The sequence below is a fragment of the Labrus mixtus genome, chromosome 1, assembly GCF_963584025.1.
Source record: "Labrus mixtus chromosome 1, fLabMix1.1, whole genome shotgun sequence".
In the NCBI taxonomy this organism is placed as follows: Eukaryota; Metazoa; Chordata; class Actinopteri; order Labriformes; family Labridae; genus Labrus; species Labrus mixtus.
In genome coordinates this window covers 9,137,999-9,160,199 of record NC_083612.1, presented here as the reverse complement: position 1 = coordinate 9,160,199, position 22,201 = coordinate 9,137,999, and the positions used below count along the sequence as shown (strand labels likewise).

General features: G+C 42.2%; 1 protein-coding gene and 1 pseudogene across 1 annotated transcript; one reads left to right on the top strand and one right to left on the bottom strand.

The window, feature by feature from the left end:
• The first annotated feature begins 905 nt into the window (after positions 1–905).
• Positions 906–20,981, top strand: gch1 (GTP cyclohydrolase 1). The gene is made up of 6 exons (XM_061056916.1): positions 906–1,402; positions 11,615–11,724; positions 17,969–18,024; positions 19,408–19,439; positions 19,560–19,644; positions 20,206–20,981. Exons 1-6 carry the CDS (start codon positions 1,024–1,026, stop codon positions 20,330–20,332), a joined length of 789 nt encoding a protein of 262 aa, XP_060912899.1. The 5' UTR covers positions 906–1,023; the 3' UTR covers positions 20,333–20,981.
• LOC132978602 (cilia- and flagella-associated protein 251-like) lies at positions 13,286–17,854 on the bottom strand (annotated as a pseudogene).
• Positions 20,982–22,201: the final 1,220 nt, after the last annotated feature.

The following is a 22,201-nucleotide window of genomic DNA, read 5'->3' as shown; positions in this document are numbered from 1 at the left end:
TTTAAACCATAGCATTGCCTCAAATTTTGCAACGACAGTAGGAAATCTGCCTAAGGGAGCCCCATCTGACAGCACTCACTCTCAATGCCCTGCTAAGCGTCACAGCATTAGTCCTGTGAAAACCAAAATCATTCAATTAAATGATAAAGAAGAGGAGTAATCCGTCTGTGGGTGGAAAAAAAAAAGAGGAAAATTCATTGGAAGGGGTCTCCAATGAACATTTGCCTAGGGCCCCCAACACACCCTAGAATCGCCCTGCTTCTAACTTGTTGTGGCTGTAGACTTAGGAGATGAAGAAGCAGAAAGTTAAAATAGCTCAAGTAAAGTACTATTAAATTGTACCTAGAGAGCTTTTAAAAATATATTTTGGTGATATTTTAGCATAAACTAGGCGGATGCTTCAATAAGCTCTTCAAAGTTTCTGCCTCTTCCTGCACTTGCTTGTCAACAGGCAAGGCAGGCAACTGCTTGGGGCCCCAGGCCAGTAGGGGGCCCCCAAGGGCTGATAAACTTTAAAACCACAGCATTGCCTCACATTGCATGTGCAAAGTTTGCAATGACAGTAGGAAACCCCCCTAAGTGTGACAGCACTCACTCATGACTGAATGATGCTTGTCTAGCCCTAAATATGGGGGAGAGACACTTTTATAACATCAATTCTGCTAAAAAAAAATGTGTCTGTGTCACATTATTTATTAGCCTACATAATGGGGACTAATGCTGTTTGTGGGGGCCCCCTTTCAGTTTTTGCCTCGTGCCCCAACAGACTCCAGAATCGCCACTGCCTAGCTGTAATGACCGTGGTTCACGAGTGAATCAAAGAAAAATGTGACCCCGCCCCCTGGAGTCGGTCAGCCAATTGAAGCCCTCGTTGGATTATCCTGTTGTTATAAAGCTAGAGGATGCAGCAGCTGCAGGAGGAGCGCGCACTGAAAGTAAAACCACCCATTAAAAGGAACAGAGAGGAGGAGAAACTGATTCAACAAGTGCCCAACAAACAGGAGAACACAAACTAAAGAAGTGATGGAGCCCTCCAAACAGATTCAGTACACTTCAAATGAGGTCAAAGACACCGGGGACAGCAGCTCCGTGCCTAACGGACACTTTGACGGGCTGGTGAAGCGGCCGGCCGGCGGAACCGTGCGCACCCAAACTCCCCAGCCCCCGGGCGCGGAGTGCAGCTCTCACCGGCCGGCCAACGCGGGGATGGAGAGCTGGAGGGAGGAGCGCACAAGGAGCGTGGAGGACAACGAGATGAGCCTGCCTTCCCTGGCCGCCGCTTACACCACCATCCTGCGGGGGCTCGGGGAGGACCCCCAGCGGCAGGGGCTCCTCAAGACCCCCTGGAGAGCCGCCACCGCCATGCAGTTCTTCACCAAGGGCTACCAGGAGAAAATCATCGGTGAGTGTTTTTAATCCACAAAGCCGCTCAGAGGCGCTGGGGATTTGTTCTCCATTTCAACAGGTGTTTATTCGCCTATAAACAAATTAAGAAAAAAATCACTTTACAGACTTATTCATGAGCAGAAAAGATTTTAAGCACCTTCTATATCCCCCTTCATTGAATACAGGAAATTAAGACTTTTTTCAGAAAGAAAGGAAGGTACTTAGAGGGTGACAAGTAGGAAAGTCCCTTTGAAATGGAAAGTGGCATACATGGAAAATATTCAAGTATGAACAATTAGGCTACTTAAAACTTCTGCTTGAGTACATTTAGTCATGATACTGCTTCACTTTTAAATATAAACTTCTTTTATTAAGTCCCCATGTTTATCACCATCAGTCATGATATAACAATAAAATTAGATGCTGTTAATTTTTCATCCAGATGTTGCACAATAATCCACCTTGTCCTCCTTCTTGCTGATGGCTTCTCAGGTGGTGGGTGAAGAATTCATGTTCTTTATTATTTTATTATTTGAGTAAAATAAGTACGGACGGACAAATGTGCATTAATCATCAAAAGTGAAAGTAGTGGCCTGTGTTGGTGCTGTTTTATATTTTGTTCAACAGGTAGATATTACTTCATGTTGAGTTCATTAAAGCAACAACGTGTAACCTTTCCACCTTAAAACAGCAGTGTCAAAGGTCAATTTAATAGCACAATAACCTCCAACAGGGAGAATATCGTCTCTCTCATGTCAGCTGTGTGGCTTTATCTTACTGTGGTCTTACTGAGGTCATCTTATGTGAAGTGTGTACGACTTTACGGCACTGGTTCACACACAAGCTAAAAGAAGCCTGTTAGTCCGTCCCTGTGTTTGAATCAGTGGCTGAGGCAAAGAGGAAGAGGACAATGATGGATGAAGCTAAGAGGAGAAAAAGAAAGAGTGACTGAGCAAGAGGCAGAGTGTACATCCCTGCAGAATTCTATAATTCACAACAGATTGAGACGCACTGTAGGTTGTAATCCTCATCAGAGCCAATGTTGTCTCATGTTTAGCAGATCTACCCGGTGCAGACAGTCATCTAAGTTATGTCTCAGAATACACACACTCAAACTCAACATACAAACAGTTTGCAAACAGCAGGCTGTAGACGCTGTCAGAGTCATATTCGAGCAAAATCCGGTAATATTAGTCGACATGGTTTGTTTGGCTTCTCACGGCTTCGTCTTCCTCTGCTTGTAAACAAATGCACGTTGTTTAAGAGGAGGAGGAGTAACAGCAGCACTGTGGGTGACGACAGTGCAGTTGCACTCAGAGACCTTTGGTGGGCGCCAAAGCGCTCCAAACCAAAATTCCCACATACAAATCTGCCAGATAGAAATAGTGGATTTAAAAAAAATAAATGAAGCCTCGTTGATGCTGTGTGGAAACTGGTTTGTAAAGTCTTTAAGGACGAGTCTGCTCAAAGTAATGATGACATAATTAGGATTATAACAGAGCTAAAGTAAACAGGTGGAGAAACCTGAGCAGTCAGACGACCAGACTTCAGTAATGATTTATTTTACAGAAAGAATGATGTGGAGGGGGAGGGGGGAGGTTTTTAAGTTATTTCCTGACATTTTGCCCCTTTATGTTTTTGAGTACGATGAGAGCATTTACTGTCACACACACACAAATGTAAACAATCTGTTTATTTAGTAATTTGCTCGTTACCTCTATCCTTTTCCATTCAGGACATGTCAACATGTGGTCTTGTCATACAAACATAGACACACTCATGTAGACAGAAACACACAGACCCGCCCCGTCCTTTCGTCAGAGCTGGCAGTCCTCTCCAGCTGCCCTTAATCTCCCTTCAGGGTGGATGTTGCTGTGAGATGCTTCTTTTACTTTAGCTGATGTTTCTGTGTGAGAAGCTGTGATGACGCTGAGAACGCGTCCTGGGTCTCTAAAGCATTTAAATCTGAAAGGATGCACTCTCTATCTATGCGTCACAGCGACATGAGGGTGTCAAAATGTTTGATACTTTTTGATTCTGCATGTTTTAAAAGGCAGGGTTGGTAATTTTCTCCAGATCCACGTTTTAAGATTCTGGTTGAAATTGTCTTTAGGTCCTGACAGAAATGAATAACTCATGTGCTCTGAAAAAAGGAATGAAGAAAATCATCGTCATCTGTAGCAGTTCACCTTCAACCAATGTCTGCCATGAGGTACCAATCTGATGAACCAATCACGCCTCCCTGTGTCCCTGCTCGTTCTCTACCCCTTGCATTCACAAGCCCACACTCAAAGCGCATCAGTGATTACGGAGTTTATACTGTGAGTTTGTCGTTTACGTGGCTTTTGAGGGAGCACAGAGGGGAGGGGGTGGGTGACGACGGAGCACTGAGGGAATGCTACTTTCAAAATCATGTTAGTTTTTCAAAAATGACCAACCCTGTCTTTCAAAGATCGTATAAAAAAGTACCGAAGCTTAAAAAAAAAAAAATCTGTTCCAAAGGAAAGGTGTGTTAGAGACAATTGAATCCATCAAAAATTGCAGGCAAACTTCTGCACACTGTTTGCATTAATAAATTGGCGACGTTTTCATACTGAAATGTTGCCAACACATGAATCATCGGAAACGTTGCTGTCAGAGCACCGCTGTCTCATCCCTGTAATCAGTAAACACAACATTCAGTGTGAACAATCTGGAGTCAAAGACACTACGACGACAACTAACCAGTCACCACCGCTTTAAGAATATGAACTTTGTAGTGAATTTTTTACCCAAGCAGGAACCCCCAAGCAGAGCTGGATCAATGAAGCCAAAGTGCAAAACACTGCAGTTCCTTGAGTGTCCTCTTGAGGCTGGCTGCAAAAAACAGCCATATTGAAATGCCCACTTTGACAAATATAAAGAAATAAACGTGTTTAGAGCATGAAGCAAAATGCTTCACAATACAATTTTGGTCTGAATAGGTCATTTCTTCATTGGTACAGAGTGTGCAGGGGGTTATTGTTTTAATCACTAATCAGTTTGATTATATGAAGGCTAAGAGTTCTGCATTCATTTGGAGCGTAGCTGATCTGACCTGCCTCAGCTCCTTTGACTGTTTCTGAAAGTTACAGTTTGAGTCAGTCCATGTTTCCACAGCTCATGCTGTATTTACTTATGTTGATGATGTTGGGCATGCTGGTGTAACAGCTGAACATTTATCCCTCGAACAGCGAGATCCCGTTTTTGTTGTGTTTTTACTCAAAGAAGCTGGGAAAGAAAAATATTTAAAAAATGCTTCTTAGACAAGCTGTTGTTGTTGCAGCTGTATTTTCTGCTTACTTTGTAGTTTGGGGCTATTGAAGCTAAAGCTGAAGCTAAAGAAACTGTATTTTACTTGAATAATTTTTGTCTTGATAATGTGACTGACGAGATTTGCAATTTTATTCTTTTAATTTCAGATAGATTATGAACATATGTGAATATATATCCATTCATTGAAAACATATTGTACCCTCCCAAATCAAACAGGAGTTTAACATCATATTTTCATTAAGAAAAAAACATTTAATTTTAGGGATCTATTCAGTTTTTAATCTCAAATCAAATCACCAGCGTTGGACTCTGACTACATGTAACATCATTCACTTGAAGTCCTAAAAGTACATTTGCAGCATTAATGCTTCATTTGTGAAGTTCAAAAAGTTATTTTTATTCTACAAACTACCTCGTCACAGGTATGTTGTCGAAGTTTTCTATCATCTATACATTTCTTACATATAGTGTCATTCAGAAAGTAACCATGCCATAAAACAACCCGACTTTATTGTCTGTTTGATTCTGAATGGAACCATACTTTACAAAGTGAGCATCATGCTGTATTACAGAAGACTTTAAACCAGAGATTGAGACCAAAGATCCATTTGAGACGTGTTATCCGAGGTAATAAATCTAGTTAGAAGTTACATTGTTTTCCTGTAAACTTCTTTACAAACGGACTCGGTTTTACAAGCAGTTGAGTCCCCTACTGGCCATAAAGAAGAATGCATTTTTATAGAACTCAGCCTCTCTTTTCAGATCTGTGTCCTGAGTCCAATCAAGTACAGAGTGTGTAGTTTCAGTCATTGATATTAAAATGGCAAAGAACAACCTGTCATTGATCTGTCGGTCAGATTTATCTGCATCCTCCCTTTTTATGTTAAATCGAGTGAAACCAGCCCCGCCTGCTGCTCCAGAGATGGTTTGCTGAGTCATTCATATGTTGGGGTTGTGGGGTGAAAGAACCTGGAGAGGGGGGTTGATACGCAGTGTTGGGTCCACATTGGCCGGCTTCTCCACGCTGCTGTACGCTGGAATGGCTGCTGTCGGGGATCTGCCCCCTCTTCAACATCTCGCCGTCCTCCAGGACTCCATCTGGAGTCAGTTTGTGTGTTGGTTGGGGGGGGGGGGGGGGGGCGCGGTTGTTTTAGGCATTATGTGAAGCTGTAATGCTCAAGGAAGGAATGCAGTGAAGTGAGAGGAGGAACGTGAGGGGCTCCATGTGAAAAGAGGTGAAGGTGTTTGACCATGTTTTGGTCCTGAGTCAAACACAGGTACGATCAGATGACCCCCAGCTTCCTCTCGCCTCTCAACAAGAGGAGGGACAGTGCTATGAGATAATGATGACACACATGTGTGTTGTTCTCCAGGCGGTGGTGGTTTGTCTGTGTGTGTGTGTGTGTGTGTGTGCTGATTGGCTGAGGCTGGAGAACTCCCCTTTGAACACAAAAAACACGTGTTTTAGTTTTCAGACTGCTGAATGTTTGTGGAGAGTTCAAGCATTTTTTTTGTGAGTTTCACACTGTTTGATTACTGTGATTGTGTGTGTGTGTGTGTGTGTGTGTGTGTGTGTGTGTGTGTGTGTGTGTGTGTGTGTGTGTGTGCGCGTGTGTGTGCATGTGTGTGTGTGTGCAGGTCATGGGTTCAGCTTTCATCATTCAACATGAGCTAGAAATCCTCTTGTTGTCGAGCACATGACCAACAAACTGTAATGAGGAAGAGTTATGTAGAGATTAAGCAGGAATTTTGAGCTTGTGATGTTATAGCAGCCAGATTACAGAAATGTGAGACTATTGTCCACTGAGTGCACATGTTGCTGGTGTTAATTTTTTTCAGATTTAGACTTCTGATTTATTTACAGTATGTTCTCATCATTTTGTCCATAAATATCAGAAACATAGGGAGAAATGCAGAATATCTGAATGCCAGTTTTACTTTAACCTTACTTGAAATTGAATCTTTTTTATTCCATACATATGGCAGATAGTTAGTCTACTTGTGTTAGTGACAAATAGTCACTCATGTGATTCACACACATTTGACTTTTTTCCTAAACTACAATTATGCAGGTTAATATATTGATACTAATATGACATCTATATATGTGATGTATTGAAATCCAATATACCAGTGGTTCCCAACCTTTCTCCTCTGAACCCCCCCACCTCCCCAAGTACTTGTATCTAAGAAAAGCTGAGCCCCCCCAGGTCCTACATGAAAAAAGTGATACATGAACAGACATTTTAATAGTCTTCATAATCCTTTCAGAAAATGCAACTTGTTCTTACCAAAGATCTTTGTTTACGTTTCCCAGTTTTGGGTTAAAGGATCAAATGAAACTGATCACACTAAAGGTAACAGCGCCACACTTCATACTGTAGGCCTTACATTCAAAACTAAACATTCACACACACTCGAACGGGACAGACGTACGTTACAACCGTCTCCATGGTAACGTTGAGGCGGGACCTCTGTGCTCATGTGCTTAAATATGACTGATCCGTCTCCAGTCGAGTCAATGGACCCCAGCTTTGAGGGATTATTACCATTCATCATAGCTTTGATAATATTTTATTAGCCAGAGGTCACAAAACTCACTCAATGTCCCTCGTAGCACCACTATCAGGTCAAAGTTTGAATATGTAAAGAATGACACGCCCATCTTTCTCAGATCTACTTTACGTTTATTGCCCAAATCCAAAAACGTAAGCATGCTGACATTAGCACATCCAGCAGCGCTGCAGGCATGTCGGCAGACTTGTGTACTTGGTGTAACTTTTTCCATCAGTGCTCGGGTTGTTCTCATTGTGCGTAACTGTACAGTAACTAACAGTGAAGAACAGTTGGCTTGGTCAGTTTGTCAATTTCCTTTAGCTTTCTTTCTCTCTCTGTTGTTTATCCTTTTCTTTTAACAGTCAAATGTCTCACTCGCCAAGAAGCTTTGCCATAACAGAAGAAAGCATGTTAGTTGGGGGCGTTTCTCCTGTTAATGTTCAATGATGAAATCGACAGAGACAGACTGCGGATTATTTTAGGATTTATTCGGCTGAGGTCAGTCAAAACAGCATAAATGACAAACTTTTCATGTGAACAGTCTCGCTTATATTCTGTCAGAAGGAACAGCCTACACGTTCCTTTCCATTTGAGTACACTTATACTAGGATAGAAAGATGACATTACCCTTATTGTAAATGTCAGACACATTACACTTGGCTCCTGTCCAAATATAGATCTGCTGCTCTGATGTGTCTTACACATATATAGGACAGCTACACAGACCTAAAGAAGAATTACCCGAAGATGGTTGCCAGATTTAGAATAATATATCTAATGAATTGAAAATTAAAAATGAACAATTTAGAAATCAGTATTTAGACGTGTGGTCCTATTAGCTTTTCTTTCTATTGATGAGGAGACATCAATATTAATTTCAGTTGTTTTTATAACCAGCTGTAAACTCCTCACGGGAGCTTTAAAACAACAACTCAGTAAACCCTGAGGGACGTTTATAACAGGAAGTTATCGTACAGATAACCTCCATTCTCTCTGTGAATTAGATTCTCTCACCTCAATGTTTGTTTGTTTTTAGAGTTCTACAATTCATTTAGTAGAAGCTGTTATCTAAAGCAATGTACAAACGGGCATACGTACACAAGCAAGGATCTAGCTGACAATCAGCTGGCACCATCGACATGAAGGAGTCTCGACTCTTATTCAGAACGTTTTTAGGTGAACAAGCATCATTTGCTCAGACTTACACAACCTGTTATCATTTTAACACTTTGAATATTACAGGATGTACAACTTGAAAATAAACGTATTGCTTTGCAGGCTGCTCGAACATAATTCAAGTTAGTGTCCATAATATGTGCGTTCAGAGACAAGATGTACAGCGTTGAGTCATAAATACACGCCCAGGGTTATGACTACGAATAGGAAATGTGCGTGTGTGTATGTTTTTGTGGTGCAGCAGTGAGTGTGTACTTTCACGACACCACACATACGAATACAAACAACTATAACTGTCAATTTAATAACCTTGTTTATTTAGACAATTGCTCATTTAATGTATATCCGGCTTCTTTCCAAACATGTTAACACGTGGTGGCCTGTGCACACACACACACACACACACACACACACACACACACACACACACACACACGCACACACACACACACACCCTTAGGGTCCTCACCAGCTGCCCTTTATTTATTTAAGGTTGACTTGATGTTTTTGTCCTTCAGGATAGATGTTCCATCTTTTACCATAACTGCTGTCTTCACACAACATCTTGTCCTTATTTTTGTAGTTTCACCAGAGATGCCCCGATTATAATAATAATAATAATAACTTTATTTATAAAGCGCTTTAAATCAAAGTGCTGTACAAAGCAATACAGTTAAAATACAGGAAAAAACATACAGAGAAATCATGACTCATACTCAACAGTGAACAGATGGGTCTTTAACTTTGCTTTAAAAACCTCAACAGAACAAGCCTGCCTGGTGTCCAGAGGTAAACTGTTCCAAAGTGTCGGTGCACGGAAAGAAAAAGCCCGCTCACTAACTGCCTTCTTTCTGACCTTTGGGACACTCAGAAGACCCGTCCCCTGAGAACGCAGGGCTCGGGCAGGCACATAGGGGTTCACCAGGTCGGTAAGATACAATGGTGCGCTACCATTTAATATTTTAAAAGTTAGCAGCAGCACCTTAAAGTCTGCTCTGGCATGAACAGGGGGCCAATGAAGAGAGGCCAACACCGGGGTAACGTGTTCATATCTGCAGGCTCCGGTTAGAACACGAGCTGCAGCATTCTGAACCATCTGCAGACTTCGCAGACTTTTCTTTGGCAGATTATAAAAATCATAGCTGATACTGATGTTTTTTGGGTTTGTGCATGTGTGGTGTCCATTTCTAAGGCTTTCACACTTGCACACTTGAAAATTCCTGATATTTCTTGCCACACTCCACTTCACCTGGAGTTTCTCCTACCAGACCCCTACTAGTTTCTTTTTCTGCAGCAAGTCCGAGTGAACTGATGTGAGAACACAGCAGGATGTGATCAGGAGAATTCACCTCAAGCCAATGGGAGGGGGGGTGAGGTTTATATACTGTGACTGCTGGAGTCAGCGCATTCACTGATATAGCGCAGCTATGATCTCCGTGCACATAATTAAACGGCTGAATTACATTTTTCGCTCGTCAGTATGATGTTCTCCGCTCTTTTGTTGATGTTGTAATTCTGTTAAACTACACATAGCATTGATATAAAGGCCAACATTATCATCATAGCATCCTTATTCTATAATATTAGCTGTTTACTTCATGGATTTCTTCACCCTCCAAAATCACAATGCTCTTAAAACATCCATCCATCCATCCGTTATCTGTACCGCTTATACTGTTCGTGGTCGTGGGGAGCTGGAGCTGATCCCAGCTGTCATTGGGCGAGAGCCGGGACTGTTGACCTGTCAATCACAGGGGTCTTAAAACATGTGAAATTTTAAAATGTGCTACAAGGAGTAACACAAGGATATGTAAAATATTCACTGCTTGTCAGGTTTTCTCACCAGCTATTAGCTGAGCGTGTTCAGCGTTCAGTATGGAACTATCAGAACAATCAGTGAAGAGCTTTATGACATTAAATGCATCTAAAAGGAACACAGCTTTGTAATTCATTGAGCTGTCAAAGATGATTAAAAACAACATCAGATTTCAGGTTTTTGTGTGCAGAATGCCTCATCATCAAAAGTCCCAAATAGGATCATTTTAAGATATCATATGTGTTTGTGATCAGGCAACAAACTCAGTGATAAGGACGCGATGACATCACTCAAACTTTGTGATTTTAAATGAAGAATAATACCAAAAAAATAGACCTGAATATGTTTTAAAGTTCCTAACATGCTCCAAAGACAATCTACCTGTCACCTGTTTCACACGGAGAGTCAAATAATAAAAGTGAAGCAACAAGTCAGTGTGTTTTCTGTCGATCAGTGACCTCGGGCCCCTCTCCCTTTAACTGATCGCCAGTCAGGAAATTAAAAAGTGCCGCGGTGAGCGAGAGGCGTCTGTATCGCCACAAACAGATAAAGCGGTTTATTGAACCACCGGCGACTGAAAAATGCAATAAAGCAACAACAGGAAGCGGAGTATGGAAGCAGAGCTATAATTAGACGGGATGTTTGCCTGAAAGAAACACCAAAAGTCAACGATAAAGAGAGAGAGGAGCAGCTGAACGACGGAGGGGAGCAGGAGGTCCCAGGTGGTTTCCACCTGTCTGTCATCGAGGGGACAGGAAGTGATGCAAGACGGCTCTTACGCACTTAAAAAAAAAATCCAGATTAGTGAAACCGGATTAGAAAAAGCAGCAAACAAACAATTAATAAATGCCTTTATTGTTTATTTAAATTCAAACCGGATTTAGAACCCCGGATAATCTGGATAATTGGTTGCTGGAGAGGTGCCAGGTCACTTCCTGAGTACTGCCAGGGTGCCCTTGAACAAGGCACCAAACCCCCAACAGCGCTGTTTGCTCCCTGTGTCGCAGCACCACTCTGACATCTCTCCATTAATCCATGTCCGCACGTCCTGTTTGTGCATGTGTCTAATCTCTACCTTTGTGTGTGAGAAGCATGTCTCTTAATAACAGAGTTTGAAACCTGAATTTAAGTATAAATCCAAAAATCTATTTATTATCAAAACATGTGAAAATAAGAAGGGATCAATTGTGAAAATTCACAACATAATTGGTGGATAAACTTGTGAAATGTCAACTGATTTAGTTTTTTTAAATGGCAAATGAAATGAATACATCAACACAGCTGATGGACTTTTGGTGCATTGAAGGACGCTGGCCAAGTTCATGAATCTAAACATTTAAAAAATCTGATGATTAAAACGGATCATTAAATGCTTTTTGGTTGCAGACGTGCTGAACGACGCCATCTTCGACGAAGACCACGACGAGATGGTGATCGTCAAAGACATCGACATGTTCTCCATGTGTGAGCATCACCTGGTGCCCATCTTCGGCAGGGTAAGAGAGAGACAGAGAGACTTACACACACACACACACACACACACACACACACACACACACAAAATATACCATCAATACAAGGCAATCCTCCAAGTTAATTTGGATACATTCTTAAATACTGAGCATCACCTGGTGCCCATCTTCGGCAGGGTAAGAGAGAGAGAGAGAGACTTACACACACAAACACACACACACACACACACACACACACACACACACACACACACACACACACACACACAAACACACACACACACACAGAGCAGAGTTACACAGTGAAAGTTATCTGGAGGCAGGAGAAAGCCGGTTCATGATCTTCCAGTTTAAGTTGTATAAAAGCAGCAGCAGGAAATGAAAACAAGAGAATAATTTATATTTCATAACAGAAAGTTGAGGTTTTGAAAATAAAGATAAAATCAGCAGACGCGTTTTGGGCCAGTAGGAAGAATAAGCGTCTTTCTAGCGGTTCCCAAAATTCGACTGGTCACAAAAAGTGACCGAGCCTTTGCATGTCGGGCCCCACAGCTGTGGATCTCCCTGTATGCAGATCTCAGACAAACTCAGTGTCATCTTTTCAATCTTTTCTTAAAACCCCCTACTGATCAGGTCACCGATGGCCTAGTGGTCGTTTCATGCACCCCTTGTACTGACACTACAGTCCTCGCTGCAGTGGTGGTCGGTTCCAATCTGACCTCGGCCCTTTGCTGCATGTCATCCTCCGCTCATTCCTCCCAACATTTCCTGTCTCTCTTCAGCCTTACTATCCAATAGAAGCTCCCCGCCAGCTTTTCCTTATCCCTGGCTTGGTCCTGTACTTCTTCTTTACCAGGTTTTTATTGAGACGTGAAGCAGGCAAAAGACGGAGAGGATGGACTTTTCTCATAATCGGGGGGTGAAATGCATTTTGCATTCCTTGCAAAGAACTAAACATATACCTATAATCAATGATTATTAAAGAAATGTTTCCATGTCCATGTCATGGGTGGAGTTGTGTTGGCCGTAATCCTTCATGTTCACAATTTATTGATATTTGAAATGGACTTGTGGGGCCACAATAAGTGAGGAGAGGGGGGGGCGTCATGTGGTCCCTGTGTCGCCAGTTACACACCTCCACCCTAGAGAAATACTTTCACCACTGGAGTGTTTTAATCTGTCGTTCAGATGTTTCATCACTTTGCTAATCGATTAGCTTCCTGTAAATGAAGACACATCCATGCAGAACATGAACCACTTTGTTGCAGTTGAGTTGCCTTTGTTTCGGATATAATTAAAAAGGGATGATTCTCATCTGTGTAAGAAGCTGCAAATATTCAGATTGTCTCCCCAAACACGGGAACAGATTTGTATCTTAGGAACCAATCTCCTCTCTGATGTGTGTCTGCAGGCCGCTGGTCTGAGCAGCAGAGACAGAGCACAGAGGAAACAATCAGATTAGCTGAGATCTGTTTATCCTGCCTTTCTTTGCTTTTGTTCAAGCCTCCCTCCATCTCCTTTCTCATCATTACTCTCTCCTCTGAATCCTGATTGGCCTCCTGCCTCGCTCTGAGTGTTCTTCCTCTTATCCCTCCATCTTCGCCTGCAGGTGCATGTCGTTTAAGACAATAGAGTCTGGCAGCTGATGCTTTTCCACCGCTGTAAACGGGCTCTGATGACAGCAGTGAATCACACCAACGCTTACCACACCTCTGTTGTTTGTGTGTGTCTGTGTGTGTGTGTGTGTGTGTGTGTGTGTGTGTGTGTGTGTGTGTGTGTGTGTGTGCCGTGTCCATCAGGTGGCTGTTTATATGTCTAAACTACCTTCCTCCTCTCGTCACCGTCAGCAGGGTCGCCTCTTATCCAGCATCTGTCATCTGTCTGCCGTGTGTCAGTGACTCACCACACAGAAAACTCCTCCTCCTTCTTCTCCTCCTCCTTCTCCTCCTTTTCATCCTCCTCCTTTTCCTATATTCCTCCTACTCCTCTTCCTCTTGCTCCTCGTCGTCCTCCTCCTCTTCCTCTTGCTCTTCCTCGTCCTCGTCCTCCTCCTCCTCCTTTTCCTCTTCCTCCTTCTCCTCCTCCTTCTCCTCCTCCCCCTCCTCTTGCTCTTCCTCGTCCTCCTCCTTCTCCTTCTCCTTCTCTTCCTCTTCCTCCTCCCCCTCCTTTTCCTTCTCCTTCTCCTTCTTCTCCTCCTCCTCCTCCTCCTCTTCCTCCTCCCCCTACTTTTGCTCCTCCTTCTTCTTCTCCTCCCCCTCTTCCTCTTCCTCCTCCCCCTACTTTTGCTCCTCCTTCTTCTCCTCCTCCCCCTCCTCCGCTTCTTCCTCCCCCTCCTCCTCCTCCTCTTCCTCCTCCTTCTCCTCCTCTTCCTCCCCCTCCTCCTCCTCCTCCTCCTCCTCCTTCTCCTCCTCTTCCTCCCCCTCCTCCTCCTCCTCCTCCTCTTCCTCCTCCTTCTCCTTCTCCTCCTCCTCCTCCTCCTCCTCCCCCTCTTCCTCCTCCTTCTCCTCTTCCTCCTCCCCCTCCTTCTCCTCCTCTTCCTACTCCTCCCCCTCCTCCTCAGTTGCTGTTCAGGAACAAAAAAACAGTTTTGATATCTGACTGTAGAGCGTATTGTTGCCGGCTGTAACATCATCTGTTGAAGAAATGTAACGTCTCAGGTTCAGCCATTAAAGTTAAACTCTTAATGTTATTAAGCTTTTGCTTGAAAACATATAAAACCATCGATGACTCATCCTACACTCAGGAGTGTCGACAATATTTAGTCCAGTGGAAAACATGCAAGCCACTTCACAATTACCATCCTGAGTGCAGGTCAGGACCGGCTAGCAGAGCCAGCTAGCACGTTAGCATGTCATGATGCTGCCCCCTGGGAGTTAAATTTCCACCCTCTCATTTAAAAAAGTTTAAATTCTTAATTTTGCTACATTAAAACAAATACTATGCCTTAGCGTCTTACTTTTTTTGTTCAATATCTGTCAGTTAAAAAAGCAGCAAAGAGCTCAAAACTGACTTCCCCCTCCACTATCCCCTGACCAAGTCAAAGTAAAACAAAGCGTGACCTTTACTGTTTGGACGTTAGTGCTTGCTTGTTGAATTACAGACATTAAAGAACCATTCAACCCCAATGTTCCAATCACGCAGAGCGGATCTGGTGATAACATTGTAGAGGACCAATCACAGCTCCTGCTCAATGTCATGTGATTCGAGGTGCTGGAGAAACAAACATTTGAGATGAAACAGAACCCCCCCAGAAACGTTTCAGTGAAGCTGTTCATCACACAAACCAGGACAGAAGAAACATTTCACCTTTTTCCCTCGTGTGGACGGTCCTGCCCACAGCACAACAATCATCTTTAATCGTTTTTTTTGATTCTGCACACTGTCTTCTTACTACACAAACATGCACACAGCCTTTACCTTGTGTCACCTTTATACATTTATTTGGTCTGCATATGAAAAGAAAGTTGCCTGATTCAAAAAGACACATTATTCATGATTCTTGTGCTTTATGATTAAGAGTCTAACATTCAAACTCTCCACTGGTTCCTGAGAAAAAATATCCATCTTTTAGGCTGCTGATGAATTGTTTTTAAGTCTACAACTTTGTCTCCCTGTCCTCTTCGCTGCTCTGACTTCAGCGTACAGGTGGTTTAGAGCAGTGGTTCTCAAACTATGGTACGCGTACCACCGGTGGTACGTGGGCTCCCTGTGGTGGTACGCAAAGAAATCTCCACAATATAAAAAAATAAAACCCGTTCAACATAAAACTACTTTTTTTTTTTTCTATTGGGTTGTATTTATATCAAATGTGTTTTCCCCTCTAAATTAATCTAGTTTTTGCAACAAACAACTTTAATCTGCTCAATTTATGCTCAAACGTACACAGACTTAAACAGCAACAGGAGTACGCCTCGTGTTTTGAAAAGTTCCACTCGATATTCCGTTATAGTTCAGTACTGAAACAACAGCAAGCAGCTGTACATCTGTTACTGTAGGCCCACATTAACAGATATTCTGTTAATGTGGGCCTACAGTAACAGATATTCTACATTAACAGATATTCTGTTATTTATTGGAGTTCAGCACACAATCCGCAGCAAGCAGCTGTACAGTTACATTTTTAAAACGGAGCCCGGAGAAGCTTCAGTTTTGATGCATGTACGGACAGTGGAACTTATCGCCTCTCTCTCTGTAGCTCTGAAGCTGATGTGATTCTGCGCTCTTTTGCTGTCTTAATACTCCGCCGCTCCCTCTCTCTCTCTCAGGCACGCAGCAATTTTATGAATAAATGAAAAATTAAATGAGAACAGGTCGGAAATGTACTTGGGCCCAGGTATCGTCTATTAGTGGGAAACACTGGAGACTAAATATTTCCAAACAGGTTGCTGGTATAAAGTTGTAATTTTTATGTGTGCAAGTTCTAGCACTATCCCTTAGTAGGCCTACAGCGTGGCTGCCAGAAGTCAATAATAAATAATATTAGTTTTATTAATTAATTTGCCTCTTGCATGAAATGTGTGTTGAAATAGGTCTACAGTGTATTTTAACATCTACCATAATGGTGGTACTTGGAGAGCCAAATATTTCCGGAGGTGGTACGCAGTCTAAAAAGTTTGAGAAGCACTGGTTTAGAAGACTTGTTTGAAATGAGCAGGTTGGTCAAAGCAGTGAAAATGACACAAACAGTAAATGCATCTAAAAACCAGAGCTCTCTAGAGTTTAATATGTATGTTGTTTTAACGCTGATTGATGCGTTTTTTTCTTTTTTTGAAAGTCGGTCTGTTTGTTGTCCATATGTCAGGATGCCGCAGCTCAGTGGGAGGCATCGGAAGAAAAAAAGAGGAAACGAGATCTTTGTACGCTTGTTGGCGCTGCCCTTTCTCTCGTCTTGTCGACAAATTGCGTCTGACATTTGAGTGGTGTGTGTGTGTGTGTGTGTGTGTGTGTGTGTGTGTGTGTGTGTGTGAGAGAGAGAGAGAGTTTAAGCCTCCAGACATCCAGCAGTGATTCTCCAGCTGATGACTCCGTCTCTTCCTCCTCTCGTCTGTTGCTCATCCACCTGCTCTGTTTTCTCATCTTCGGCTTCTGTTGTTTCTACGTTTTGTGTCGGCTTGACGGTCAAAATCAAAATTAATGTGTGTCATTATCTGCAGCTCAGTCGGTAGCTCGCATGTCTTAAAACACGTTTCAGGAAGAAAAAGAAACACACCTGCATTTTCTAAGAAATCAGTTGTTGTGTTTTGGTAAAATTGCCCTGAAATTATAGAATTAATGAAATTAGCATATGCAACGATTGAATTAACTAAACTACAACTGGTTAGGTTGAGAGAAAGGTTGGCATTAACATAAAGGGAAATATATTGACTGAAACACATTCTGAACAATACCTTACTGGGATAATGACTGAGGATAATCTTTTCCAATTGATCGTGTCACCACATTTCTGAAATGTTGTGTTCTTTAACCAAGTGGCAACATCCCATGTTGAAAAATTAACTTAGGTTATGGACCAATGTTAGGAATTTGGTCTTGTAGCTGGGGCATCAGACCCCTGACTGCTCGGGGCGCTCTTGTGTGTGCAGCCTCTCACTCTCCATTAGTGCATGAGTGTGGAGCATCTTCAGCAACAGAGTGAAAAAAATGAATATATCTCCTCACGGATTATTAAAGTACATCTTCTTCTTCCTGAAAAGAAATTGTTAAAAACAGCCGAGTGTCTAAAACTGAACCTTGCGGGACACCTCAGACATCACCCAAGGTAGAGGAGGAGTAGTTACCTCTGGTGACCGCAAAGGTTCGTTCCAAAAGGTAAGGTAAGAGTCCTTGATACCCATCCTATTTTTAAGACGGCAAAAGCTGCGCTAAAATCTCAAAGAATTCAAACTGCGCCCTCCCCTCTTTCTGCAGCTAAAAGTAGGTCGTTAGTTACCTTGAGGAGGGCTGTCTCAGTGCCGGATTCAAATTTCTCAAAGAGCTCGTTTTCAGACATAAAAGGAACCGACAGCCAAATATCTATTTAATCCAGGATCTAAAACTTCTTCATTAATTGGTGTGCATTGTCAGGAATTGAAGGACACACTGCAGCCAATAGGATCAGAGTATTCACCGTGACCATGGCGAACTTCAGGTGATTTTGGTCCTTTAGGCCGCTCATCGACTCCTGATGATGGACACCTTGTCAAACACGTGTCAATGCACTTAAAAAAAGGACTTCTCCTTTGCACACCTTTACTAAATATTCACATCTTTTTTTATTCTCATTTTGCAGGTTCACATCGGCTACCTCCCAAACAAGAGAGTTCTGGGCCTCAGCAAGCTGGCCAGGTGGGTTCATTTCCTCTGACTTTGTGTGTGTGTGTGTGTGTGTGTGTGTGTGTGTGTGTGTGTGTGTGTGTGTGTGTGTGCTTCCTCTCTCTCCGCTGTGTTTAATTGGACAACTTAAAGTGGACGTTTGTGTGTCTGTGTGTGAGCAGGTGTGCATTTAAGCTGATTATTAAAAGGTGTCTGATCCCGCTGACCCCAATACTTTCAGGCTTATCACTCTAACACCTCGGACTTTCTCTGGACACACACACGCTAACACTGAGATGAAAAACAGCGGATCCATTCATGTTTTTAGGACAATAACTGAACTCTGTGCCCGGTGGAAAATGTTAGGATTTGCCACAAACCGGCTAGAATAAAAAAAAACTCTGAATAGTTGGTTTCGCTACAGGTCGATTTGAGCGACAGCAAAGTCTTTAAAAAAAGAAACTGTGCTTCAATAACGCTAAAAAATATGATCGTAAAATGGCAAAACTGAAGGAAATGTAACGTATTCGGACAGCCATGTTTTTTGTTTACATTTTGAGTTGTTAAACTGGAGTGCTTGTAGATCTGAGGCTTTAAATAAAGAGAAGCACAGGAAGTCACACACACACCGAAAAGCAGTTTACAGCCTGGTACAAAAAAAAAAAAGATTAGTTATTGTCATCACGGGCACACTCTGTACGGGGTGATTTTTTTAATAATGCATGAACGATACATGTTATACATAGTTAGGCGTGTAGCTGACATGATTGACAGGTGGGCTCGATGTAACGGTTCGTCAGGAGGCTTAAAACCCGCCTCAGCTCCAGCTCTCAGCCTGTCGTCAGGCTGACTGAAAGTTAGACTGAGACAGGATTTCCAGCATGGCGGCTGCTGCAGATGAGCCTCCGGAGCCCCCTGCAGTGACCTCACTCAGGGTTCGTCCATTAATATTTACAGTGTATGGTCATTTTAAGGCGACTTTTAACAGAATCATTATTGACATCACAGCAGGAACAAAGGAGGATAAACAAAAAAAAAATCTATATGTAAAAGACTTTTCTGAAAAAAAAAAAAATCCAGCTTTCACTTCCTTTTCCTAGATCGTCACATCAGAGGCAACGGCTGATCTTTTTTCTAGCTTCCTCTGCTTCTCCTTTATGTACATGTACAGTATCTCCTCCACTCCTCATGCTGCTCTGTTTGGTCCTTTGACATTTTCTCGGAGGTTAAGGGGTTAAATTTGTCCAAAGTGGTTAAACTCAACGAGAAGGGCAACAGGTCAAAGGTTCGGATAAGGTTGTTTCTGCAGATCCCTTCATTCCCATCCTTCCCTTCTTCAGACCAGGAGAAAGCTTTAAAATCTTTGTTTCAAATCCATTTTCATACTCTGACATTTTTCTCTTTTCTCCCCGTCAGGATCGTTGAGATCTACAGCCGTCGACTACAAGGTACAAAGGAAAAAAAAGTCACACTCCGATTCCTGTTTTAATCCACATTTTTGCGTCCAGAGTTCAGAGGTGTTGTTTGCTCACTGCTTGATGTTTGTGCGTCCGTCCGTCTGTCCACAGTTCAGGAGAGGTTGACCAAACAGATTGCCGTGGCGATCACTGAGGCCCTGCAGCCCACCGGGGTCGGCGTCGTCATCGAGGCAACGTATGAACGTCCACTTCGATATCTGTCTCCACACACACTTCACTGATTCCATGTTTACTGTCGTTGATTTCCTTTATCTGTTCTTGTTTCCTTCACCTCATTTCCTTCTTTCCCTTTTTCCTTTATCTGCACAAATCCGTCTCTCTCCTTCGCTTCCTTTAACCTTCCTACTTCTTACTGACACCTTTGTCCCCTTGTCCATTTTGTCTTTTGTATATTTACATGATCAGAGTGGATTTAGAACAAGAAACTTCACAGACATGTTTTAGAGAGCTCTTTTACTTATTGAAACTTGATGAATATATATGACCTTTAAGATGCTTTATATTTATTTTTATTTCTCTCTTTTTGTTCTACTTCCATCTCGCCTTTTCTCATCCCCTCATTTGTTCCCTCTTTTGTTTCAGCTGTTCTTTTCCTGAACCTCTCCTCCCTCTGTTCTCTTGTTCTTTTGCCCTCCCTCTCCAACATGTTTCTTAATTTGATATATTTTAAATGTTCTTTAAATCTCTCTCTCTCTCTGTCTCTCTCTCCTCTCTCTCTCTCTCTCTCCCTCCACAGTCACATGTGTATGGTGATGCGAGGCGTTCAGAAGATGAACAGTAAAACCGTCACCAGCACCATGTTGGGAGTTTTCAGGGAAGACCCAAAAACCCGCGACGAGTTTCTGACACTGATCAGGAGCTGAGGAGGACTGAGCTCCTTCTCTTCCTCCGCCCGATGCCTGACGTTACCTCCACCTGCGCGACCCAGTGTGTGTGTGTGTGTGTGTGTGTATGTGTGTGTGAGAGAGTGGAGAGAAAGAGTGTCCGAACATTTTAATCCTTGTCGTTATCTCAGTGATGTCTGAGTTAGAGGACGATGACTGACAGGACTTTACCCCTCTTTTTTGTTTACGTCTGTTCTGTGTGATCATTAATCAAACATCGATCTTTGGCCTCTAAGTCAACGTAATACGAGTTTAAAAGAAAGAAAGACTCCACCAAAATATACAAACATCGATTTATTGACACTTGAAAACCACTTCTGGTAATAAGCCCTTAACGTACAGGAGGGAGAGTAAAAACAAACACACTGAAAGCATGTCAGAAAGTGAGCTGTCTTTATCAGGTGTAGTCATATTCACTCGTGTTTGCTTTTAAATATGAGCACAGAGGAAATAGTCGTTTATAAAAAAAGGTTTCAGAAAAGGTTAAGATGAGGTCAAAGGTCACGCATAGAAACATAAAGTAAGTAAACAAAAAGGAAATCATCCTGTCAGAGTTTTCAATCATTCAAGCTTTATGTGTACAGCGCCAAATTCATGACATTCTTCATATTGTGATTCCATTGAACTACATTTTACCAATAATCATCAACAACCAGTATTCTAATTTTTTTATTTTAATATTCAAAGTTTATAATTATTCTTTAAGTTACAAGTATTCACTTTATGTGTAAGAATCGACCTGTGTGCCAACCTCTCAATTTAAAATCCTCTAAAAGACTTGATCGACCTGAGACACAAAAAACTGTGTGTGTGTGTGTGTGCGTGTGTGTGTGTGTGTGTGTGTCTGTATGTGTGCGTTGTTTAGTGACTTTGTGTTTCTTTAGTTTTAGCATTCAACTACGTCATAATGTCCCCAGACTGATTTGAAGAACTTTTTAATCGTCTAAATTGGTTACTGGAGTCATGGGTGTGTGTGTGTGTGTGTGTGTGTGTTGTATATGTGTGTATGCGTGTGTGTTTGTGTGTGTGTGTGTGTGTGTGAGTGTGTGTGTGTTTGTTGGAGGGAAGAGGAGCACTAACAACCTGCTCTGATGATGTTTTTTGTGGCCTTGTTAAGAAGGACGGCCTGTTTCTTTGGCCCTTCAATCATAGTGACTTTATGTACTGTGTTCATTTTAAATACTTTTTAATCAAGTTGAATAAATCTCTATGTGACAGTGATCTCTCTGTGTGTGTGTGTGTGTGTGTGTGTGTGTGTGTGTGTGTGTGTGTGTGTTTCTTCACTTCAAACTCAAACTAATTTAACTCTGTAAAGTCCACATATTAAACCAACCGACCTGCTGTTATAATCCTTAGTTACACCCTATAAAAACACACCTTACACAAGCAATAATACAATTTTTTATTTTCTTGAACTGGAGTTAAGATTTGACTTCCATTTATATAAGTAAATACTGTCTCTTTCAATAGTGGAAATAGTTCTTTAATAGAAGTACCAGGTTTTTTGTGTTTGTGTATGAATCAGACTTTGTTCTCACTGCAGCCCTGATCTGATTCTTTTGCTCCTTTGTGACTCACATCTGATTTTTTTAAGACAGTGTGAACAGCACAAATCACTTTATGTGGATTCTCACAGGAGTCGGATCCCGGCCACATTTAAAGGCAGGGTTGGCAATGTTCTAAAACTAGCATGGTTTTTGAAAGTAGCATTTCCTCAGTCAGTGCTCCGTCTAAACCCACCCCCTCCCCTCTGTGCTCCCTCAAAAGCCACGCCCCCTCACTTACATGAGAGCGCGCCATTGCTCCAGAAGCGACCTCATTTCATCTGTTACATTGAGTAGAAACTAC